Here is a 19,565-nt window from a genome sequence, read left to right on the forward strand (position 1 = left end):
TCTGTTTACAAAACAATGCACATATTTTAAAACACTTTATTTACCAGAAGGTGAACAGCCAGTGAACTTCCTCACACTAAACTTGCACTAAATTCTCAGGTTTCCCTGTTTATATTTAACACTTTGCACTATTTATTACACTTTATTAAGCATTTCTTATATTTTCTTTCATTTTGCACCTTAAATGTTAATGATAATTGTTATGTGTTCATTGTGACTTTAGACTCATGTTTACATTTTTTATATTTGAGTTTTCCTGGTTGTTGACATTTCTTTCTTAATAACTGAAGGGATTATGATAAGAGGAAGGTTAAGCTTAAAGTAAAAATGTTTAAATGTAATATATTTTTCTCCTGGTCCTTATTTTAAATGGATTATAAAAAAGTTCAATATATATCGATATCGACCGGTATGAAACACTGATATCGTGATACAGTTTTTGGCCATATCACCCAGCCCTACTACTAACTATTTTCAACTACAGATGCTAGATAAATAACAGTGCTGGTTATCATGCAGTAAATGTGCTACATAATTACAGTTTACAAGCTTTTTACTTTTCTTTTATTCTTCATATTGACACCACCCACATTTTTGTCTTTCTTGTGAATTTCCCTTCCCCACACCTTGTTGAAGCTGAGGACTGAGGAATGGGATCCGGAGATGTCATGAGTCTGACTGAACGCTGGTGCGTCTTGGCTGCCGCTGCTCTCCCCGATAACAATAATTATTAACATCATATACACTTTTAGACTACAATGAGGATCTATTGCTTATGGCTTGTACTTGCCTGGACTGTACTGCCTCTTGTACAGTCCGCAGTACTGTTTCAGTACTCTGCTGCTGAACTTTTGAGTTTCCGTCTGTGTTTGTATGATTCAACACCTCCTGCACTGCTTGCTCATCTGGACATCTTAGATCTGCCAATATATCGATGCCCACCAAGGAACGCCGGTCGCCGCACCGGGCAGCGTGTGCTGGCGAACCTGGCTAACTCGGCTACCAGACCAAGCAACAACAGCACTGTCAGTTTCGGTCTCCTTAACATCCGCTCTCTTACGAGTAAAGGGCATCTTGTGCAGGATCTTCTTGCAAATCCAAGATTGATTTTCTCTGTTTAACCGAAACATGGCAGCAACAAAATGACTTTATTGCACTCAGTGACGCCATTCCGCCAGTGTTTGTTTACATCTCTCAACCATGTGATTCCAAAATTTAACAAGGATTTTATCCCTGACTTTGCTGCTTTTTTGAATGAAATAACTACTCTCTCTCACCAAATATAATTCTTGTGGGGGATTTCAATATTCACATGGATGATGTTCACAACAACCTTGCTAAAGAACTTACATCTTGTCTGGATAGCTTCGGACTGCAGCAACATGTGAATTTTCCCACACATACTAAAGGACATACTTTGGATTTAAACTGTTGTTCAGGTGTTTCTCCAGGCAACCTCAATGCAGACTTTTTTTCATGTACTGATCATCTGTTACTGTCCTTTAATGTTGTTCTTCCACTTTTCAAATCAAAATCTTCACGTATGATATCATTCCGGAAAATCAAGGACATTAATTTGGACAACTTGTCTTTAAGCATTGCAAGTCTTCCTAGGGCTGACAGCTGTTCCATTCCAGATAATTTGGTCTCTCAGTATAATAATAGTCTCCATATTTTGTTGAATACTTTTGCTCCAGTTAAGACTAGGACTGTTTCGTTTATTGTTACTGCACCCTGGTTCACTCCTTTTCTCAGGCAATTAAAAGCAAAAGGACGACAGCTTGAGAGACTTTTTAGAAGAACTGTCCTTACTGTCCACAAGAAAATGTATTCAGAACATATGTCTCACTATAAAGACACTATTGCTAAAGCTAAATCTACATACTATTCTGGCTTAATCGGATCTAATGAAGGGAATTCAAGGGTTCTTTTTTCCTTATTGAAAAATTTTACAACACCCCCCGACTCACTTCCCTCTCATTTGTACTCATCTGATTTCTGTAATATTTTAGCATCATTCTTTACCTCAAAAATTGAAGGCATTCATCGTCAACTTATGGCCACTCCTGTTTCAACTCCATGTGTCTCAGTTTTACCTGTTCCTACAGTACACAACTGCTCTATGAGTTTATTCTGCCCTCAATTGATGATATCTTAAAACTTATTCATCAATCTAAATCTTCAACCTGTGTTCTTGATCCTTTACCAGCTGTCCTTGTTAAGGCTACTGCTTCCTCTCTGTCCCCTTTTATTATGGATATTATTTATTCTTCCCTTACCACTGGATCTGTTCCTTCTCTTTTCAAAACAGCTGCTGTAACTCCAATTCTAAAGAAACCAGGTTTGGACACCAACAACCTTAATAATTTTCTTCCTACTTCTAATCTTCCTTTTATTTCTAAAATTTTGGAAAAAGTTGTTGCTCAACTTCATATCCATTTGTCTGGCAATAATCTATATGAACAATTCCAATCTGGTTTTCGCCCATTTCATAGCACTGAAACAGCTCTATTAAAAGTCACAAATCATTTGCTTATAGCAGCTGATTCTCGTTTACTACCTATCATCCTTCTCCTTGATCTGAGTGCAGCTTTTAATACAATTTCCCACAATATTCTTTTAGACAAGCTTTCCACTGTTGGCATCACCAAGAGGCCTCTGAAATGGTTTCATTCATATCTCTCTGATCGCACACAGTTTGTTCAACTAAAATCATTCACCTCTTTTGTAGTTTCCGTTACCTTTGGTGTACCCCAGTGCTCTGTCCTTGGCCCTTTGTTATTTATTATTTACCTTGGACATATTTTTCATAAACACCAGGTTAAGTTTCATTGATGACACCCAGCTCTACCTTTCCACAAAATCACATTCCAAACTTCCTCCATCTGCTCTTTCTGATTGTCTCATTGACATAAAATCATGGTTTTCAGATAACTTTCTTAAACTAAATAGTAATAAAACAGAATTTCTCATTATAGGCACAAAAACTGTGCTTAACAAATTTTCAAATTTTCAGGTTTTTTTAATTCAGGTTAAGAGTCTTGGTGTCATCTTTGATAGACCCCTTCTTTTACCTCTCATGTAAATAATGTTACTCGGGCTGCATACTTTCACCTTCGAAATATCAATAGGCTTCATTCCTTTCTCACCACTCAATCTACCACCACTCTTATTCACAGTCTAGTAACCTCCCAGCTACTACGACTACTGTAATTCTCTTCTTATTGGGGTTCCTCACAAAACCCTTCAAAAGCTGCAACTCGTAAAAAATTCTTCTGTCCGTATTTTCACCCGTACTCCCTCTATCCATCATGTTACACCTGTTCTGGAACAGCTACACTGGCTTCCCATTACTTTTTGTATCAAGTATAAAATTCTTCTTCTAACATTTAAAGCTACCACAATCTTGCACCTTCATATCTTCTTGATCTTCCTCATACTCCAAATCCAACTCGCACTCTTAGGTCTTCTTCTTCCACTCATTTCATTGTTCCCTCTGTTCGTCTTGTAACTATGGGGAATAGAGCTTTCAGTTACTCTGCACCTCAGTTCTGGAACTCACTTCCATCTGAACTCCGTAATATTGATTCTCTTTCATCATTTAAATCTCAGCTTAAAACTCATCTGTTTAGTTTAACTTATTCTACATCATGATTTGTAATGTTGTTGTTTTAATGTCCAATTTGTATTTCTATGTAACTATTCTATAACTATATTTTTTTGTTTTTCTTCTTCTTTTGTATGGTGACCTTGAGTGTTCAGAAAGGCACCTTTAAATAAAATGCATTATTATTATTATTATTATTATTATTATTATTATTATTATTATTATTATTATTATTATTATTATCAACAAATTTGTCCCCTTTTTATTTATTTTTTATTTGTTTGTTGAGGTAGTAATAAATATATTTCAGCCACAGTTTTGTCTGTGTAACCATTTTTGTCTTCTTTGTGTGGTTGGCTGTGTGTGTGTTTGTCTGGCTATTTGTGTGTGTCCCAGACCACTGTGTAGAGTCAAGCATAACTGCAATCAGAGAGATAGGGGAAACTTGGCTACGATGGAGAGGTCAGAAGGTTGAGTATTGCCGCTGTGCATCAAGAGCAAGAGCACGCTGTTACTACATACCTACCACTAGTGAGTGAAACGCACACAAAAACACTCAGGTATTCTTAAGCACACTCAAGCATTAATGCATGGTTACTTCAAGAATCATCTACTGAACATTTAATACACTGACATATATTACAGCAAATGCTGGAGATTCAGTCTATTTATCTTCATTTTATGCACATTCTAAAATCACCTCATGTACCTGATGATTTTAGCTTACATGTGAGAGAGGATATATCAGTGACAAAGCCCATAGGTCGGGGATAGGCCATGCCATTCTTCTGTAAAGAAGTGGTGGACAGACACTTCTCAGAAAATATCTAACTGCGTACAGTTTAGAATGTCATGGCCCATGTTTGAGATGATATGCCGATTAATTTGTCCTGGTGTTGCACTGTCCATATTTTGACATTTTTCTTGAGAAAACCTGTTTTGAAACTTTTTTACTTTAACATGTGATGTATTGACTGTGGTGGTGACATAGGCATTATGCCAATGTGCCTGGGATTAAGTCTGTGGCAAGGTGTTTTTAAGTTCTGTCCAAATAGCCCTTTGGAGACATACGTGTGCGGTGTCCAAACCTGGACATCTATAGTGGGGATGTCTGATGGCACAGACGGAGCCGGAGACAACATACTGTTTGAGAATGTCTGAAAACATTGAACTCCACCAGAATGTGTTCCATAAGAACTGGAGAACTTTTTCTGAGACAAGTAGGAACATACTGTAGGGAGAGGGGACGTTCGGGTGGAGTTGTTTCGTCTATAACCTCATCTAGGTGCTATAATTACTGGAGGGGGTAGGATCATATCGACATAAGAGAGCATCAGCTTTACTGTTCTTTGAACCAGGTCTATAGATAATGGTAAACTGGAAGCAATTAATTAAATGAAAAAATAAAAAACTGCATGGTGGGCCTGAAATAGGTTAAGTTGCTTGGTGTTTTTTAAATACTCTAGATTCTTATGATCGATTAAATCTTGACATAGGTACTTAGCTCCTTCTAGCCAGTGTATTGACTTCTCCAATGCTTATTTAATGGACAATAACTTTCTGTTACCCCATTGTAGTGTGCCTCTTGTAGTAAGCATGAGCTTATGGGAGAAGAAGGCACAAGGGTGGAGTTTAGCTGGAGACCCATGTCCCTGAGATAACACTGCTCAGACTTTGACTATAAAGGGCCGATCAGGGTCCAGATGTCGTAGGATCGGGTGTGGGTGAAGTAAAGCTTGAGATTTTAAGGCATAAGAATTGACCTGATCACCTTCCTCTCACATAGCTGCAGCCCAATCCAGGGCTTTCCCGGTTAGCAGGGAATGTATATTTTGCAGTGTCATCGCAATATGTATCAGGTTGGTCCTTAAAAAAATTCTACATTGTCTTAAAAAACCTTAACAATAATCAGCAGAACCTTCCTAAACTTATCTGGGTGCACCATGTGAAATGACAGCTCTGGGAGGTAGCATTAGTGTTTTGTAGCACCATGAGCTGCTCCTGTTAGGCCGTGAGTTGTTGTTTGTAAGCAGCAAGTTGCTCGCCTTGATGGGCCACCAACCCAGAAGTGGTTTCCAGATGTGAACACTGGAATTCTAGTATTCCGGTGAGGGCTCCCTCTGATGTGGTGGCAGGGGCACATCTTTACCTTCTACCTGAAGTCAAAAAGGCAAGACAAAGACAGTCTTTAGAACAGTCCAAGCAAACAAAGAACAAAGGTTCAGCATCGTCACAAATTCAAGAATCTAGAATGTACTGCTGTGGCCGAAAGTTTTGAGAATGACACAAAAATGAATGTTCAAGTCTGCTGCCTCAGTTTTTATGATGCCAAATTGCATATACTCCAGACTCTAATCAGAGTGTTTGTCAGTTATTTTGGCCATGGAACACACTCAATTCTTCTCTGGTTCACTGTGCTGTATATACAATCACAACATATTAAATTGATTTCCCTTTGTTTTTTGTTTTTTTTATTATTATTTATATAACTCTGCAGAATCATATTAATGTTCTGTCCACCTCCTACAATAACCCTGTGCAGTTCCTCACACTGTTTGTCCCAACCCTAGACTGGGTCATAACAAAAGTTTTTCTTTGCCATTAAAATGAACTTAATTGACCATTCCCCAAAAAAAAATTCCACTGCATTTCAGCCCTGCCAAAAAAGGACCAGCTCATACCATGTCAGTGATTCTCTATTTAACACAGGTGAAAGTGTTGATGGGGACAAGACTGGAGATCAGCCTGCCATGCTAATTAAGTTAGGATAACAGAATGGAAGCTTGAAAAGGAGGGCAGTGCTAGAAATCATTCATCCTCTGGTAACCATGGTTACCTGCCAGGAAACACATGCAATCATCATTGCATTGCACAAAATAGAATTCACATACAAGGATTTTGTTGCTAGTAAGATTGCATCTAAATTTATTGGATCATCAAGAACTTCTAAGGGAGAGGTTAAATTTTCTGAAAAGGCATCAGGGTGCCCCAGAAAGTCCAGCAAATGCCAGTATCATTTCATAAAGTCAATCAATTCACCAGTGAATATAATGGCAACAGAGTGCATCTGCACACACAGTGAGACAAACAAGTGACAGAGGATGGGCACTTCTACTTTTTCATCCAGAAAGAGGATAGCCCCGTGTCAAGAAGGGCAGCAAAAAAAGCCACTTTTCTCCAGGAAAAATATCAAGAACAAACTTATGTTCTGGGAAAGGTACAGGTTTTTGGATTGCTGAGGACTGGCATAAAGTAATTTTGTCTGATGAATCCTTTTCCTATTGTTTGTGGCATCCAGAAAAAGCTTGCCTGGAGAAGAAAAGGTTGAGAAAAGGTTAAGAACAGCTTGGTGATGAACACTGCCTTTTCCTGCAGGATAGAGCTTCTTGATTACTAAGTGGCTCTAGTAATAAAACATCAAAATTTTGGAGCCATGATCAGGAAACTACCCAGAACTTTATCCCTTTTAGAACTTGTGGTCAATCCTTGGTCAATCCTCAAGAGGTGCTCGGACAAACAAAAAGAACTGCTAAATGAGCTTCGCCAAGCCACAGATCTCACACTCTGCTTAATTGCCACAGAGAGGCACCTGTGGCTTAACCTAATGTGGGTTAAAGTAGGTGAAGTGCCATTTCATGGTGTTCAGGGAGATTATTTATTTATTTATTTAATATATAAATATTTATTTATATTATATTTATGTATATTTTATTTAAAAAAATTCTCCTACCTCCTGCTCCACCGCCTTTGGCATTTCAGGGGTCAGTAGGGCCCTCCCTTTTCAGAAATATTTCCCCCGGGTCAGCACCTGCCACCTCGCTGTTTCAAGGTGGCTGGGAGTTCAGCATGAGGTTGACACCTCTTTCAGACAATCTGGGCAACATGGAAACTTCTGCCACTTGTGTCTCAGTCGGTCCTAAATACCATAGAATAAGGGTATCACCTCCTGCTTTCTGTTTCAGGGTATGTTGCCAATTATTGATGGGGAACACCAAACCACATTCCTCCAAGGGGCCTCTCCCATCGAGACTCCGGCAGTTGGTATTTTGAAAGATGGGAAACTTAATGCATCACAGATCAGGTTGGAGGACTAGTTGGTGACAATAGACCTCAAAGATGCTTATTTTCATATTGCACAGGAAGTTCCTCAGCTTTTGGGGTTGATGCTTATCAGTATTGTGTTCTTCCTTTTGGTCCAGCCTTATCACCATGCACATTTACAAAGTGCAAGGACACTACCCTGGTGCAGCTGCATCTCTGGGGAATCCGTGTACTGAATTATCTGGATGACTGGCTCATTCTGGCTTAGTTAAAGGCTATGTTGGCCAGTCATTGAGATGCTGTGCTTGCCCACATGATGTCTCTAGGTTTCAAGTTGAACACAGATAAGTGTATGCTTTCTCTTTCTCAGAGAACCACCTTTTTGGGGGTGTTGGGAGTGCTCAGCCTTATGACATCAGCAGCTGAAGTTATCCCTTTGGGTCTGATCACATGAGGCCATTCCAGCTCTGTCTGAGGGAGTGCAGGCTTTCATCCCCACAGGCATCCCCTCAGGGTCATAAGGTTTAGGTGCTGTGGGTTTTGTTCAATTCTTATGTGGAAAATACATTTCTGACATTGGATCCCACTCTAGGGTGGTGTCCTTGACTCAAGACTCACTTAATGGATGCCTCACTTTTGGGCTGGGGAGCGGACTTGGAGGGTCACCATACCAAGGGGCTTTGGAAGTGCCCATATTTCTCATGCATATAAATTGTCTGGAGATGAGGTCCGTGTTCCTAGAAGTTAAAATATTTTCCCCAAATCTAAAGGGCTACCATGTGTTAGTGCAAAAAGACAGCACTATGATGGTTTCCTATATTAATCATCAGGGCAGTCTGCATTCGCACGACCAGATTTATTTAGTTGAAAGGGATTTTCATGTGAATAGGGATGCAGATGTTCTGTTTAGGCAGGACTCGTGGCCTTTGGAGTGGCATCTCCATCCGCAGGTGGTGGAGCAAATTTGGAAGATTTTCAGCCGGGAAAAAGTGGATCTGTTTGCTCCAAAGCACTGCTTCACTGTCCACTGTCTAATGGCTCCTTGACGGCCAGCTCGAGTTTGTGGACATAGACTCCCTCCTATATAGCACTCTATGAGAGATTCCTGTCAGGAAAGATCTCTCAGACACAAAGTGCAATCCTACACTCCCTCCTCAAGATGTGGAAACTATGGGTCTGGCTCCAGAGGGAAACCAGTTCCTAGAGGCAGGCCTCTCATCTGAGGCAAATGGAAACTATTAAATGATTGGGCTCCCACCTCTAAAAACCTCTATGTTTTAAAATGGAGGCTTTTGGGCCTCTGGTGCAATCAATGCCATCAGAAACCAGTTTAGAAGTCTAGAAGCTTTTATTGTCATTTCAACCATATGTATATAGATGTTGCAGTACACAGTCAAATGAGACAACGTTTCTCCAGGACCATCATGCTACATAAAAGCAAAGACAGAGCTACGGACTTAGTAAGTAAGTCTTTGCCACATAAAGAGCAACTGTGCAACCTGGTGCAAACAGTGCAGGACAAGAAAGACAAGACAAAAAATTGCAAGACAATATAAAAAATACAATACACAAATGACAATAAACAGAAACAGTGCCAACCAGTGTAAATGCTGTGTGTTCAAACAATATTGCATATGCAGTAATACTAGAACGAACACAGTGTTATAGCAGCAGGTCCTGAGATAATGTAAAGGATTGTGCAACACAACAAATGACTGAAATGTGAGACAGCATGTGCAAGAAGCAAAAAGTGTGTAAAAACAGCATGTAAACAGGTTGATGGATGGATGGTATATGGTGTAGGTCGGTGCAGTCCATACAGTTGATGTGCGTTTGTGTGTTGTGCTCAGTACAGTTCAGTTCAATTATTAAGGAGTCTGATGGCTTGTGGGAAGAAACTGTTACACAGTCTGGTCATGACGACCCAAATTCTTTGGTACCCTTTTCCAGATGGGAGGAGGGTGAAGAGTTTATGTGAGGGGTGTTTTTGCTGATTCATTTGTAGAAGCCATCCTCTTTACAAATTCAGCTTTTTTACAGATATTCTCCATGCCCTTGGCTGCTATACAACCCCAAAGCATGATCGAGCAATCTACATGCATAACAGTTGGTCTGGTGTTCTTTTTATGAAATTCTGTGCTCTTTGTTCATAATTTGAATGTGCAGTCTCTCTCTCTCTCTCTCTCTCTCTCTCTCTCTCTCTCTCTCTCTCTCTCTCTCTCTCTCTCTCCCCCTCAATTAGCTTGTTATGTATCCAGATGCTACAGTGGTGGTACATGTAAGGAGGCAGTGCTCTCCAATGACTTCATATGCCTGTGTTCACCAGGTTTTTCAGGACAACAGTGCGAAATCAGTTGAGTACAAACTGACACAAGCATTAAATATACTGATTGGAGCCTGAGCACTGTAACATGATACCCTCAAATTTTGTCCTCATAGATTTGAATGAGAAATGTGTGAGTGGGCATGGCTATGATTATCGTGGTACTTGGAGCATCTCCAGCTCTGGCGGTGAGTGTATCAACTGGAACTCAACATTACTTAGAGGAAAAAAATTCACAGCCAGGAAACCAGACACAAGAATCCTTGGACTGGGCAATCACAACTACTGCAGGTACAATAAAATTTATTAAAACAAAAAAAAATACTAATTTCTTGTTGCTGATTTGAAAATAATAACCTGTGTTTCTATAGAAATCCAGATGGAGACTCCAGACCATGGTGCTACATTTATAAGAAGTCTCAAATTGTGTGGGAATTCTGTTCTATACCAAACTGTACAACAGGTAGGACACACACACACATGCCGTGGGGAAAAATGTCTACACACCCCTATTAAACTATTTTTTCTTGACTAGAGTCCCAGTCCCAGCTAAATTAAAATAGCCTACCCCTCTTGGTAGTGTCACTGTGAAGTCAAAATCTATTAGTGCACCATTAACACATAAATGTTGACCCAAAATGTGCTACAATAAGAATTATAGTATCCAAAGAGAATAACAACAGTAAATAATTAATCATGATGATCCCAGTGGTGTCCATTTTCTCCACTTTTCAATGCTGTATTTTTAGGGTTTTTTTCTAGGGCTTGTACATGCTTAGAAAGCTTCATGTTGACCATGGCTTTAGGAGTCAGATGTTTAATTTGTTTAAAAAAGATATCAAGAGAATCCTGCAGTACCAGCTCATCTTTATTGTGGGTGAAGCTGAGACACTTCAATGATGACAGGTGTATTATAGTTACTCTTGAACCTGAATTTGAAAGTGATTAAATCTGAGCAGGGCTTAAAACAGGGTGTGCAACCCCAAGTACAACCAAGTTATTTCCGAATTTTTTTTCCATAAAAAGGTTATATTTGTGGGCACAGTGACTTGGTGATTGTCATATTTGCCTAACAAAACTGGGGTTGGGAGTTCAACATTCACCATGCATGGAGTTTGCATCTTCTCCCCATGTTTTGGGGGTTTTCTCCCCCAGTACAGAGATATGCTTGAAAGACTAATTAGCATCTTTAATTATTTAGAGAGTGTGTGATTGGCCCTGCAATCCATCCACTGTGTCCCTAAGCTTGTGCCCTTGGCACCCTGGAAGAGGCTCCAGGTTCCCCATGATCCTGTGTAGGTAAGCTGTACACTTGTTTTATAGGTAAGCTTGTTGGTTCCTATATCATGTTAAAGGTGAAACTTTTTTTTTTATTTTGGTTACACTTTTCCATCACAGAAATCTGCACTGTTAACAGGGGTGTGTAGACCTTTTTTGACACTGCACAAATGTGTTTTTCTTATGTCAAATAAATATCTAATAATTACAACATTTTGTAATGGGGATTGTGCTTTATCATTATTATGACAACTCAAAGCAGCTCAATAAGAATTTATTTTAGGTGCTATTACACAATTGTTGCTCACAATAACTTTAATAACAAAAGACATAAATAATCAGCTTTTTCTGCTATAATTATCAGATCATTGTTAACCATTTTGTTGTTTAAAATATGGTTCAGGTACTATAGAAATAACTCTTTAGTCTACAATATGTGTATACCAAATCAAAATCAATCAAAATCAAGTGTAGCAATTGTACATAAGCAAAAACAAAACATATAGTGCACATGGGTAACACATGCATGCTTCTGTTCTACAGACCCTGTACTGGAGTGTGTACAGGACTCAGGTCAGTCTTATAGAGGAACTCAGTCAGTCAGTAAAAGCAATGCTAATTGTCTGCCATGGGACTCACCTGCAATCTATCACAAGTCTTATACAGCCTGGAGGCCAGATTCCAGAGAGCTGGGTCTTGGCAGCCACAGCTACTGCAGGTAAGTAAACACATATATAAACACACAGACCAGTTTCTTAGACAAGTGTCTAATAAAATCTTATATATTACAAATTATTAAACTTTTTTATTTGTACAAAATTCAGTAGCAGCAGATTAAGTAAATATCTGGGTGAAAAAATTACCACTAAAAATAAGCATTTTATATCATTTTATTATTTATAAGGATAATAGGTTAATAAGACAGGATTAAAATAATAAGTTAAAAAATGAAAACAAAAAAGTAAGAAATATTTTCTATATATACAGTAGAAGGCATAAGTAATGTTCTTTCTCAGATATAATGTCAGAAGTTTGTAAAAGAATGTCCGTCACATTATTTTAGTACAGCTGCTTAGCTCGGCCATTACCACCTATAACGTGAATGACAGATTTATAAATAATGTGCTTGTTTTCATAAATAATTGTTTAAATAGTAACAGTTCATATACAGGGACTTGTATGCCAAGTGCCAGAAGACCTAAAATGAAAAATATATGTATTTTTAAAATTCTACTGTTGCATCACACACAACATATTTCCCATAATATCTGGCTATCTTAAAAATTATTTAATCTAATCATATAATATAATAATATAATATAATTTATGTGCCAAACAATATTTGTTTTTGTTACTATAGGATGTTTTAAAGAATAAAGAATCCAGGGCCACCTCCACTTTGTTGTAAGGTTGTGTCACAGGGAGTGCACACAGAAAAGATCCTAATCCTGTAGCAGGCATTTTTCTCTCCAGGGGTTAAGGGGATGCAAAACATGACCCTTCTCCATGTACTATATAATATATTTTAATATATAAATAACAATCAAAAAGGAAACAATAAGAATAAAAATAAATATTAAAAAATTTATATTAATTTCAAAATTTAAAATTCTATTTTTGTTGACTTGACATAAAAATGAATACATACAATACATAAAATACATAATTGTATGTACTGTGTGATTGAATGTAAAGGGGTAGAACATCAGGATTGATGAAGTAGCTTCGTAAGGGGAGATGATCAGACTCGGATCTCGGAACACTGGTTTAACAGTGGAACAGCTGTTTCCACTGTTAAACCAGCTTACTGTTTAACAGTGGAACAGCTTGGGAATGGCATACAACAGAGAGAGAGAGGAGAAAATTGTTTGTATGAATGTAATCGGGTGATGAACAATGCAAATAATGTGCAAAGTGCAAACAGGGACTCCGGCAAGACTAGGTATGACAGCATAACTAAAAGGCTAGAGCAAGAAGGTGACACAGACATGAGCGCTTCCTGGGAGCATCCCACAACTCCACAGTCTGCAAACCTTAGCGACTTGAGAGGGTGGTAACCTGACAGCATCCAGACATCCAAGTTGTTTCTGCCAGGTGTAATGACATATTTCTTATCTTAGCAATGTTTCTGAGATGAAAGAAGGTTAATCTTGTGATATAATTTATGTGAGCTTCAAATTTGTTTAGAGTAGTCACCATTTAGATCTAAAAACTGATAGCTATCTGTCAAATAAGACCTGAGCCAGGAGAGGGCGGTCCCTTAAACAGCAACAACATGTTCTAGCCTATCAAGTAGAATAGCATGGTTAATTGTATCAAAAGCTGCACTTTTTATTATATGAAGAGATACTTTCTCATTGGGGATAAATACAAACACATTTAAATATGTCTAATATTAATCTTGAATTTTTGTAGTATATTAATCTTTATATTATTCTTTATATGTTTATGTTTTGTAAAGCTGCTTTGAGACAATGGCAATTGTTAAATTGCAAATATTGTGACGGAAAAGAGATTGTTACGATCTCAGAGGGTGTTTATGGATATGGATGGGAAGTAACAATATGAAATGATTATTAATGAAATTATTTATATACAAGTGTTCAGTGGTGGTGACAAGAGAAAAAGGTGATGATAATATTTCCAATATTTACAGAAACAAGATAACAAAGACACAAAAGGGGAAAAGGGCACATGCAGTGGCAAAACAAAGAAATAAGCAAAAGAAAACCGCTCTAACTAGAATTTAACCCTCTAACCTATGCTACAAAGGAAAAGGCAATGAGATAAATCTTCAGCGTTGAATGACACCCAAACTAACCTACACTACCTACCCAAACACAAAACGTACAGAGGGTGGCACGCGCTCCTATCCTGTGTCTAATACAGTAACGACTACCTACGTGTTGCACAATGTATGTCACGTGATGTACTTACCTGTCCACTTTCCCCACATAAACACTAATGGTTAGAGAATCTGACTCCTAACCTGAAGGTTGTGGGTTCGAGTCTCGGGCCGGCCACGACTGAGGTGCCCTTGAGCAAGGCACCAAACCCCCCAACTGCTCCCCGGGCGCCACAGCATAAATGGCTGCCCACTGCTCTGGGTGTGTGTGTTCACTGCTGTGTGTGTGCACTTTGGATGGGTTAAATGCAGAGAACATATTCTGAGTATGGGTCACCATACTTAGCCGTATGTCACGTCACTTTCACTTTCAAAGTTCAACAGAAACACGAGCGGACCCCATGAATGAATGGTGGCAGGTTTAAATTAGGGATGTACCGATACCACTTTTTCTCTTCCGATCCGATTCCGATACTAGCGTTTGCCAGTATACCGATACCGATCCGATATCTGTGTTTTTTTCTACCTTTAAAACTAAAGAATGTATACAACTTGCTTAGTTATTGCGATTTATTAGTTCAAAATATTGTAATGCAGGTAGTAATGCCAAAGGCTCTTTTTCTATGGCGGAGTAGTTAGATTGATTTTTGTTGAACTTACGGGAGAAATAACACACAGGATGGTCAATGCCCTGCTCATCCTCCTGGAGGAAAACGGCATCTACACCAACAGCACTGGCATCAACTTCTAACTTGAAAGGTGTTGCAAAATTGGGTGCAGCAAGAACAGGTGCATTACACAACAAACACTTAACAGTTTCAAATGCGTTTTGACCAGACAAAGGGTTGTGACGGTCTTAACAAACTAGTGAGTGGATAAGCAACAGTGGAAAAGTTTTTCAGAAGCTACGGTGGTAACCGGCCATGCCGAGGAACCTACGCAGCTCACGCCTTGTGGTTGGAGCGGGAAACTGGGCAATGGCCATAACCTTCGCTTTGATAGGTTGCACTTGACAATGCCCCACCTCTTTACCGAGGTATGTCACAGTAGCTTGTCCAAACTCACACTTGGCTAAATTTAGAGTTATTGAGGCCTTTGTGCTGCACAGTCTCGGGCCGGAGGGAGTCCAGTTTTGGGACCACAGGATTTCATCTCTGCTTTTTGCAGATGGCTTCCTCAAATCAGGACCTACAGTGTGCACTGGGATGGTTTGCAGCCAAGTGTGAAGCGGCGGGGATGAGAATCAGCACCTCCAAGTCCGAGGCCATGGTTCTCACCCGGAAAAGGGTGGGTTGCCCCCTACCCTCACCTATGGTCATGAGCTTTGGGTCATGACCGAAAGAACAAGATCCCGGATACAGGCGGCCAAAATGAGTGAGGAGCTCGGTCACTCAGGAAGAGCTCAGAGTAGAGCTGCTGCTCCTCCACATCGAGAGGAGTCAGCTGAGGTGGCTCGTGCATCTGTTTCGGATGCCTCCTGGACGCCTCCCTGGAGAGGTGTTCTGAGCATGTCCAACCGGGAGGATTCCCCGGGGAAGACCTAGGACACGCTGGAGGGACTATGTCTCTCGGCTGGCCTGGGAACGCCTCGGTATTCCCCCAGAACAGCTGGAGGAAGTGTCTGGGGAGAGGGCAGTCTGGGCGTCCCTGCTTAGACTGCTGCCCTCGCGACCCGGCCCCGGATAAGCGGTAGTGGATGGATGGATGGATGGAGGCTTTTGTAAGACTTTCAAACACAGTTTTTAAAAATACATGTGTTTTGACCACTCTGATGAGTAAGTTACTAAATCGTCCAAGTATGCATTACAATTCGGAACACCTGCTAACACTAAATTAAAAAACCTCTGAAAGGTTTCAGGCGCATTCCGAAGATCGGAAGCCATAATTTTGTATTGTAGGAATTTATTGGGCTTACGAAAGCAGAGATATCGGATGGATCTTGCCATTATCCTTTTAATAAATCTAGTTTGCACACAAAGCAAGCAGAACCCAAATGATCTATACAGTCCTGCAAGGCAGCGGATAACAGTCAGGCACTGTAGCAGCATTTACCTTCCAGTAATCAGTGCAAAACCTAAATGTTCCATCAGGTTTAGGTACTAACAAGCATGGGGAACTCCAAGCACTGCAGCTCGGTTTAGGAAGATGATTTTCTAGTAAGTATTCCACTTTTTTCTTCATGACTGTATTGTAACAGACAAGGTGTTACCGGTTTCTTTTGTGTTTTGTTCCTTTTATGTTTGTTGATTTCTTAGGGGTAGCTGCAAGCAGGGTTGTAGTACCTCTGGGAGCAGCTTGGGGGCACTAGTGCCGGTAGGTAACCAGCATATAAGCTGACCTACCATAGAAGCAAATTGGTTGGTAGAGGGAAGCCTCATGGTTTCCAATCAAGCTACCTTGTTACCTTTGTTGTTAAAGTCCTAATTGAGAACTCTGAGTTTCTGCTCAATTAAAGGACTTTTGATTATTTTTGCTTGTTTTGGGTCACAAATGTCTCTTTCACTACGGATCAGGGGATTAAAAACATTGCATCGCACTCAAATAACCGTTTGGATTTCAAGCTCATCTCAGCCCACAAACATTATCACTTATCAGAAAAACTGAATACGGACTCATTGACTTGGAGGGAAAAGGAAGAAGGGGCCAACGCTTGCTTTTGGGTTTGTTCATTGTCTGGGGGCACGGGGTGTGGGCACTTGCAGATTTAAAAATAAAACGATTGTAAAAGTTCATTTGTTTCATGAATGTGTATCAGTACAGGTCAAAATTCTGAACCCCTCAGAGTAACAGCTAAATCAAAGGAGGTGTTACAGTATCCAAGATCGTTCCGCGGATGGCTGCCTCGGCACGACTCTCTTCGGGATGCACTTATTTATAGGGATTTCAGAACAGCGTAACAGATATTGCGTCATTGGGCAGGCAAGGTTATTTGATAATCTAACCCTGACCGTAGTTTTTGGTTGTTTATTTGTTTTCGAAAATAGCTTAACTGTAAGATAATAAAGCGTAATAGATATAAAATATAAAATCTACCTGTATGACTGTTTTGTCCTTCATTATCCATCGTAGGTATGCTCTTTTTTATTAAAGAGGGCGTTTTTCCAAGACCTCCAGAAACACGCCCACTTTACGTCATGGTAATGAAACCCCTGGAATTTAGTGAATGCTGACTCTTCAGTAGTTTCTTTCTTTTTGTTTACTTTCATTGTGTTTGGTCACCCTACCATGATAACTTACACTAGACAAGAGCTGCTTAACATCGGGCAGTTCACTCCAGACATCTTTTCACCAGTTTGTGAAGTCTTTAGTGAAGCTACGACAGAGGGGATTTAGAACTGCGCTCCCATCAATTCACCTGGCAAACCTCCGCTCATTGCCAAAACAAAATGGATGAACTGTTTCTTCTCAACGGAACAAACAATCTGAAACAGAGACTTTCTTGTACAATCTCTCAAATTCTTTTGTTGAATTGAAACAATACTTTCTCAGCATAGACTTGAGAGTTTGGTGAAACCGTTACAGGGCGCCCTGGCTTTTGGGGCGGTACGCGCTAGAAACGTTGTAAGAAATGCCAAGAGATTTCAACACCTGTGAGAAAAACTTGAATAGAAAGTTAGAAACCTGATCGGTTTGTACAATTTTTGGTAGGCCAAAGGTAGAAAATAATTTATTAAAGCTTTAATTACAAGAGGTGTAATAATTTTACACAGTGGAACTGCTTCAGGGAAGCGGGTAGAAACGCACATTATTGTCAGCAATATTGTCAACAACATTTTTGTCGTTTTAGGCAAAGGCCCATGCAGTCAACAATGACATGTTCAAAGGGCTCAAAATAGCAGGAATGGGAGAGAGGGGAGCAGGGTGAATCACCTGATTTGGTTGCCCCACATACGGACAGGTATGACAGGAACGACAAAAATAAGCTACATCTGATTTTAATGTCTAAGTATTGTGTTATATGTTTAGTGATACCTAAATGTCCAGACAACTCGTGATCGTCAGCTAAACTCAACACATGTTGTTGATAAGGAGTACAGTAGGAACTACAATCTGACATACAAAATCCACCTCTTTATCCAAGGCTGTATTTGGCCACCATTTACGCACCAATAGGTCATTTTCAACAACATATTCAGCATTTTGTTCTTTAATGGAAGGCTTTCCTAAAGATTTAACAGCAGCAAAACACTTAGCAAGAGTTTGATGCTCTTTCTGTAAAGCAATTATTTGTTCTCGGGTCACCAACAATTTTAAAACATCATCTGTAACATCTGAGCCAAGTGACTTTACTCTCTGCTGCTGCTCATCACTAACAGCTGTCAAATGCACCTCCGGTGCAAAAATCGGGGCAAGGAATGAATCAGCCAGGGTGACCACACTTTCCGCGACTGAGTGCGCTTTACCACGCAAGCTTGGAAAATGTCAGGGTATATGTTAGACAATTCATCATTCCCACAAAGCACATCAGGTTTATCCAAAACCTCTAACACAGGCATTACTTTACCCCCTGCCAGGTCATTACCCAAGATGAATGTGACGCCTTTAACGGAAAGTGAGCTAGTTACTGGATTTGTGAGAGTCGGCTAGGTAGTATGAAATGAGTTAAAACTACAAATGAGTTAAACATATGTCTAGATTATTGTTTGATGCCTAGCTTATCATCATGAATAACTGCAACACCTCCTCCCCTCCTCAGTAATCATTTCATTAGCCATAAGAGCTTTAGATGCAAGAGATCTTATATGTAACTGACTTGTGGTCCTGTGACAGTGCTGTCCATGATGGTTAGTGTGGGGGAGAGCAGGGGGGTTTCTCCTGAAGTCCACTATCAACTCCACTGTCTTGAGCATGTTCACCTCCAGGATGTTAAGGCTGCACTAGACAGCCAGCCGCTCAACCTCCAGTCTGTAAGCAGACTCGTCACCGTCCTGGATGAGGCCAATCAGTGTGGTGTCGTATGCAAACTTCAGGAGCTTGACAAAGGGGTCATTAGCGGTGCAGTCATTCGTGTACAGGGAAAAGAGCAGTGTGGAGAAAACACAGCCATGGGGGGTGCCAGTGCTGATGGTGCGGGTGCTAGATTTGAGTTTTCCCAGTCGCACTAGCTGCTTCCTGGCTGTCAGAAAGCTAGTGATCCATTGACAGACAGAGGAGGGCACGGAGAGCTGGGTTAATTTGGGCTGTAGGAGTGATGGGATGATGGTGTTGAAAGCAAAGCTGAAGTCCACAAACAGGATCCTCACATAAAAAGTATCCTCACATAAAAAGGTCTAAAGAGCATTTCCTCTGCTAGCTGTTTGAAGATGAAGAGGAATAAAATGAACTGCAATAGAAAAGTAAAAAATTTAATAAATGAAAGTGACAAACTAAAAACAGTATAATTTAAACGCAGAGACAGGCATGAAACCTGGTGGCAAACTATTCAAACACAGGAATGATGTCAAGCTTTCTTAAAGCATGACTTTGTTGAC

General features: G+C 40.0%; 1 protein-coding gene across 4 annotated transcripts in view; it reads left to right on the forward strand.

Annotated features, from left to right (window-relative positions):
• The window catches only part of plat (plasminogen activator, tissue), a 52,180-nt gene that overhangs the window by 22,897 nt on the left and 9,718 nt on the right, over nt 1-19,565 (forward strand). For 3 of the 4 annotated variants that reach the window (XM_047799889.1, XM_047799888.1, XM_047799890.1), the window contains 5 exons: nt 4,004-4,138; nt 9,891-10,001; nt 10,088-10,262; nt 10,343-10,434; nt 11,793-11,967. In XM_047799889.1, coding sequence (XP_047655845.1) covers nt 4,004-4,138; nt 9,891-10,001; nt 10,088-10,262; nt 10,343-10,434; nt 11,793-11,967 — 688 coding nt within the window. The remainder of the gene's footprint in view (nt 1-4,003; nt 4,139-9,890; nt 10,002-10,087; nt 10,263-10,342; nt 10,435-11,792; nt 11,968-19,565) is intronic. The other variant, XM_047799891.1, reaches the window with a different exon arrangement.

Source organism: Tachysurus fulvidraco, chromosome 14, assembly GCF_022655615.1.
Source record: "Tachysurus fulvidraco isolate hzauxx_2018 chromosome 14, HZAU_PFXX_2.0, whole genome shotgun sequence".
NCBI classification, from domain to species: Eukaryota; Metazoa; Chordata; class Actinopteri; order Siluriformes; family Bagridae; genus Tachysurus; species Tachysurus fulvidraco.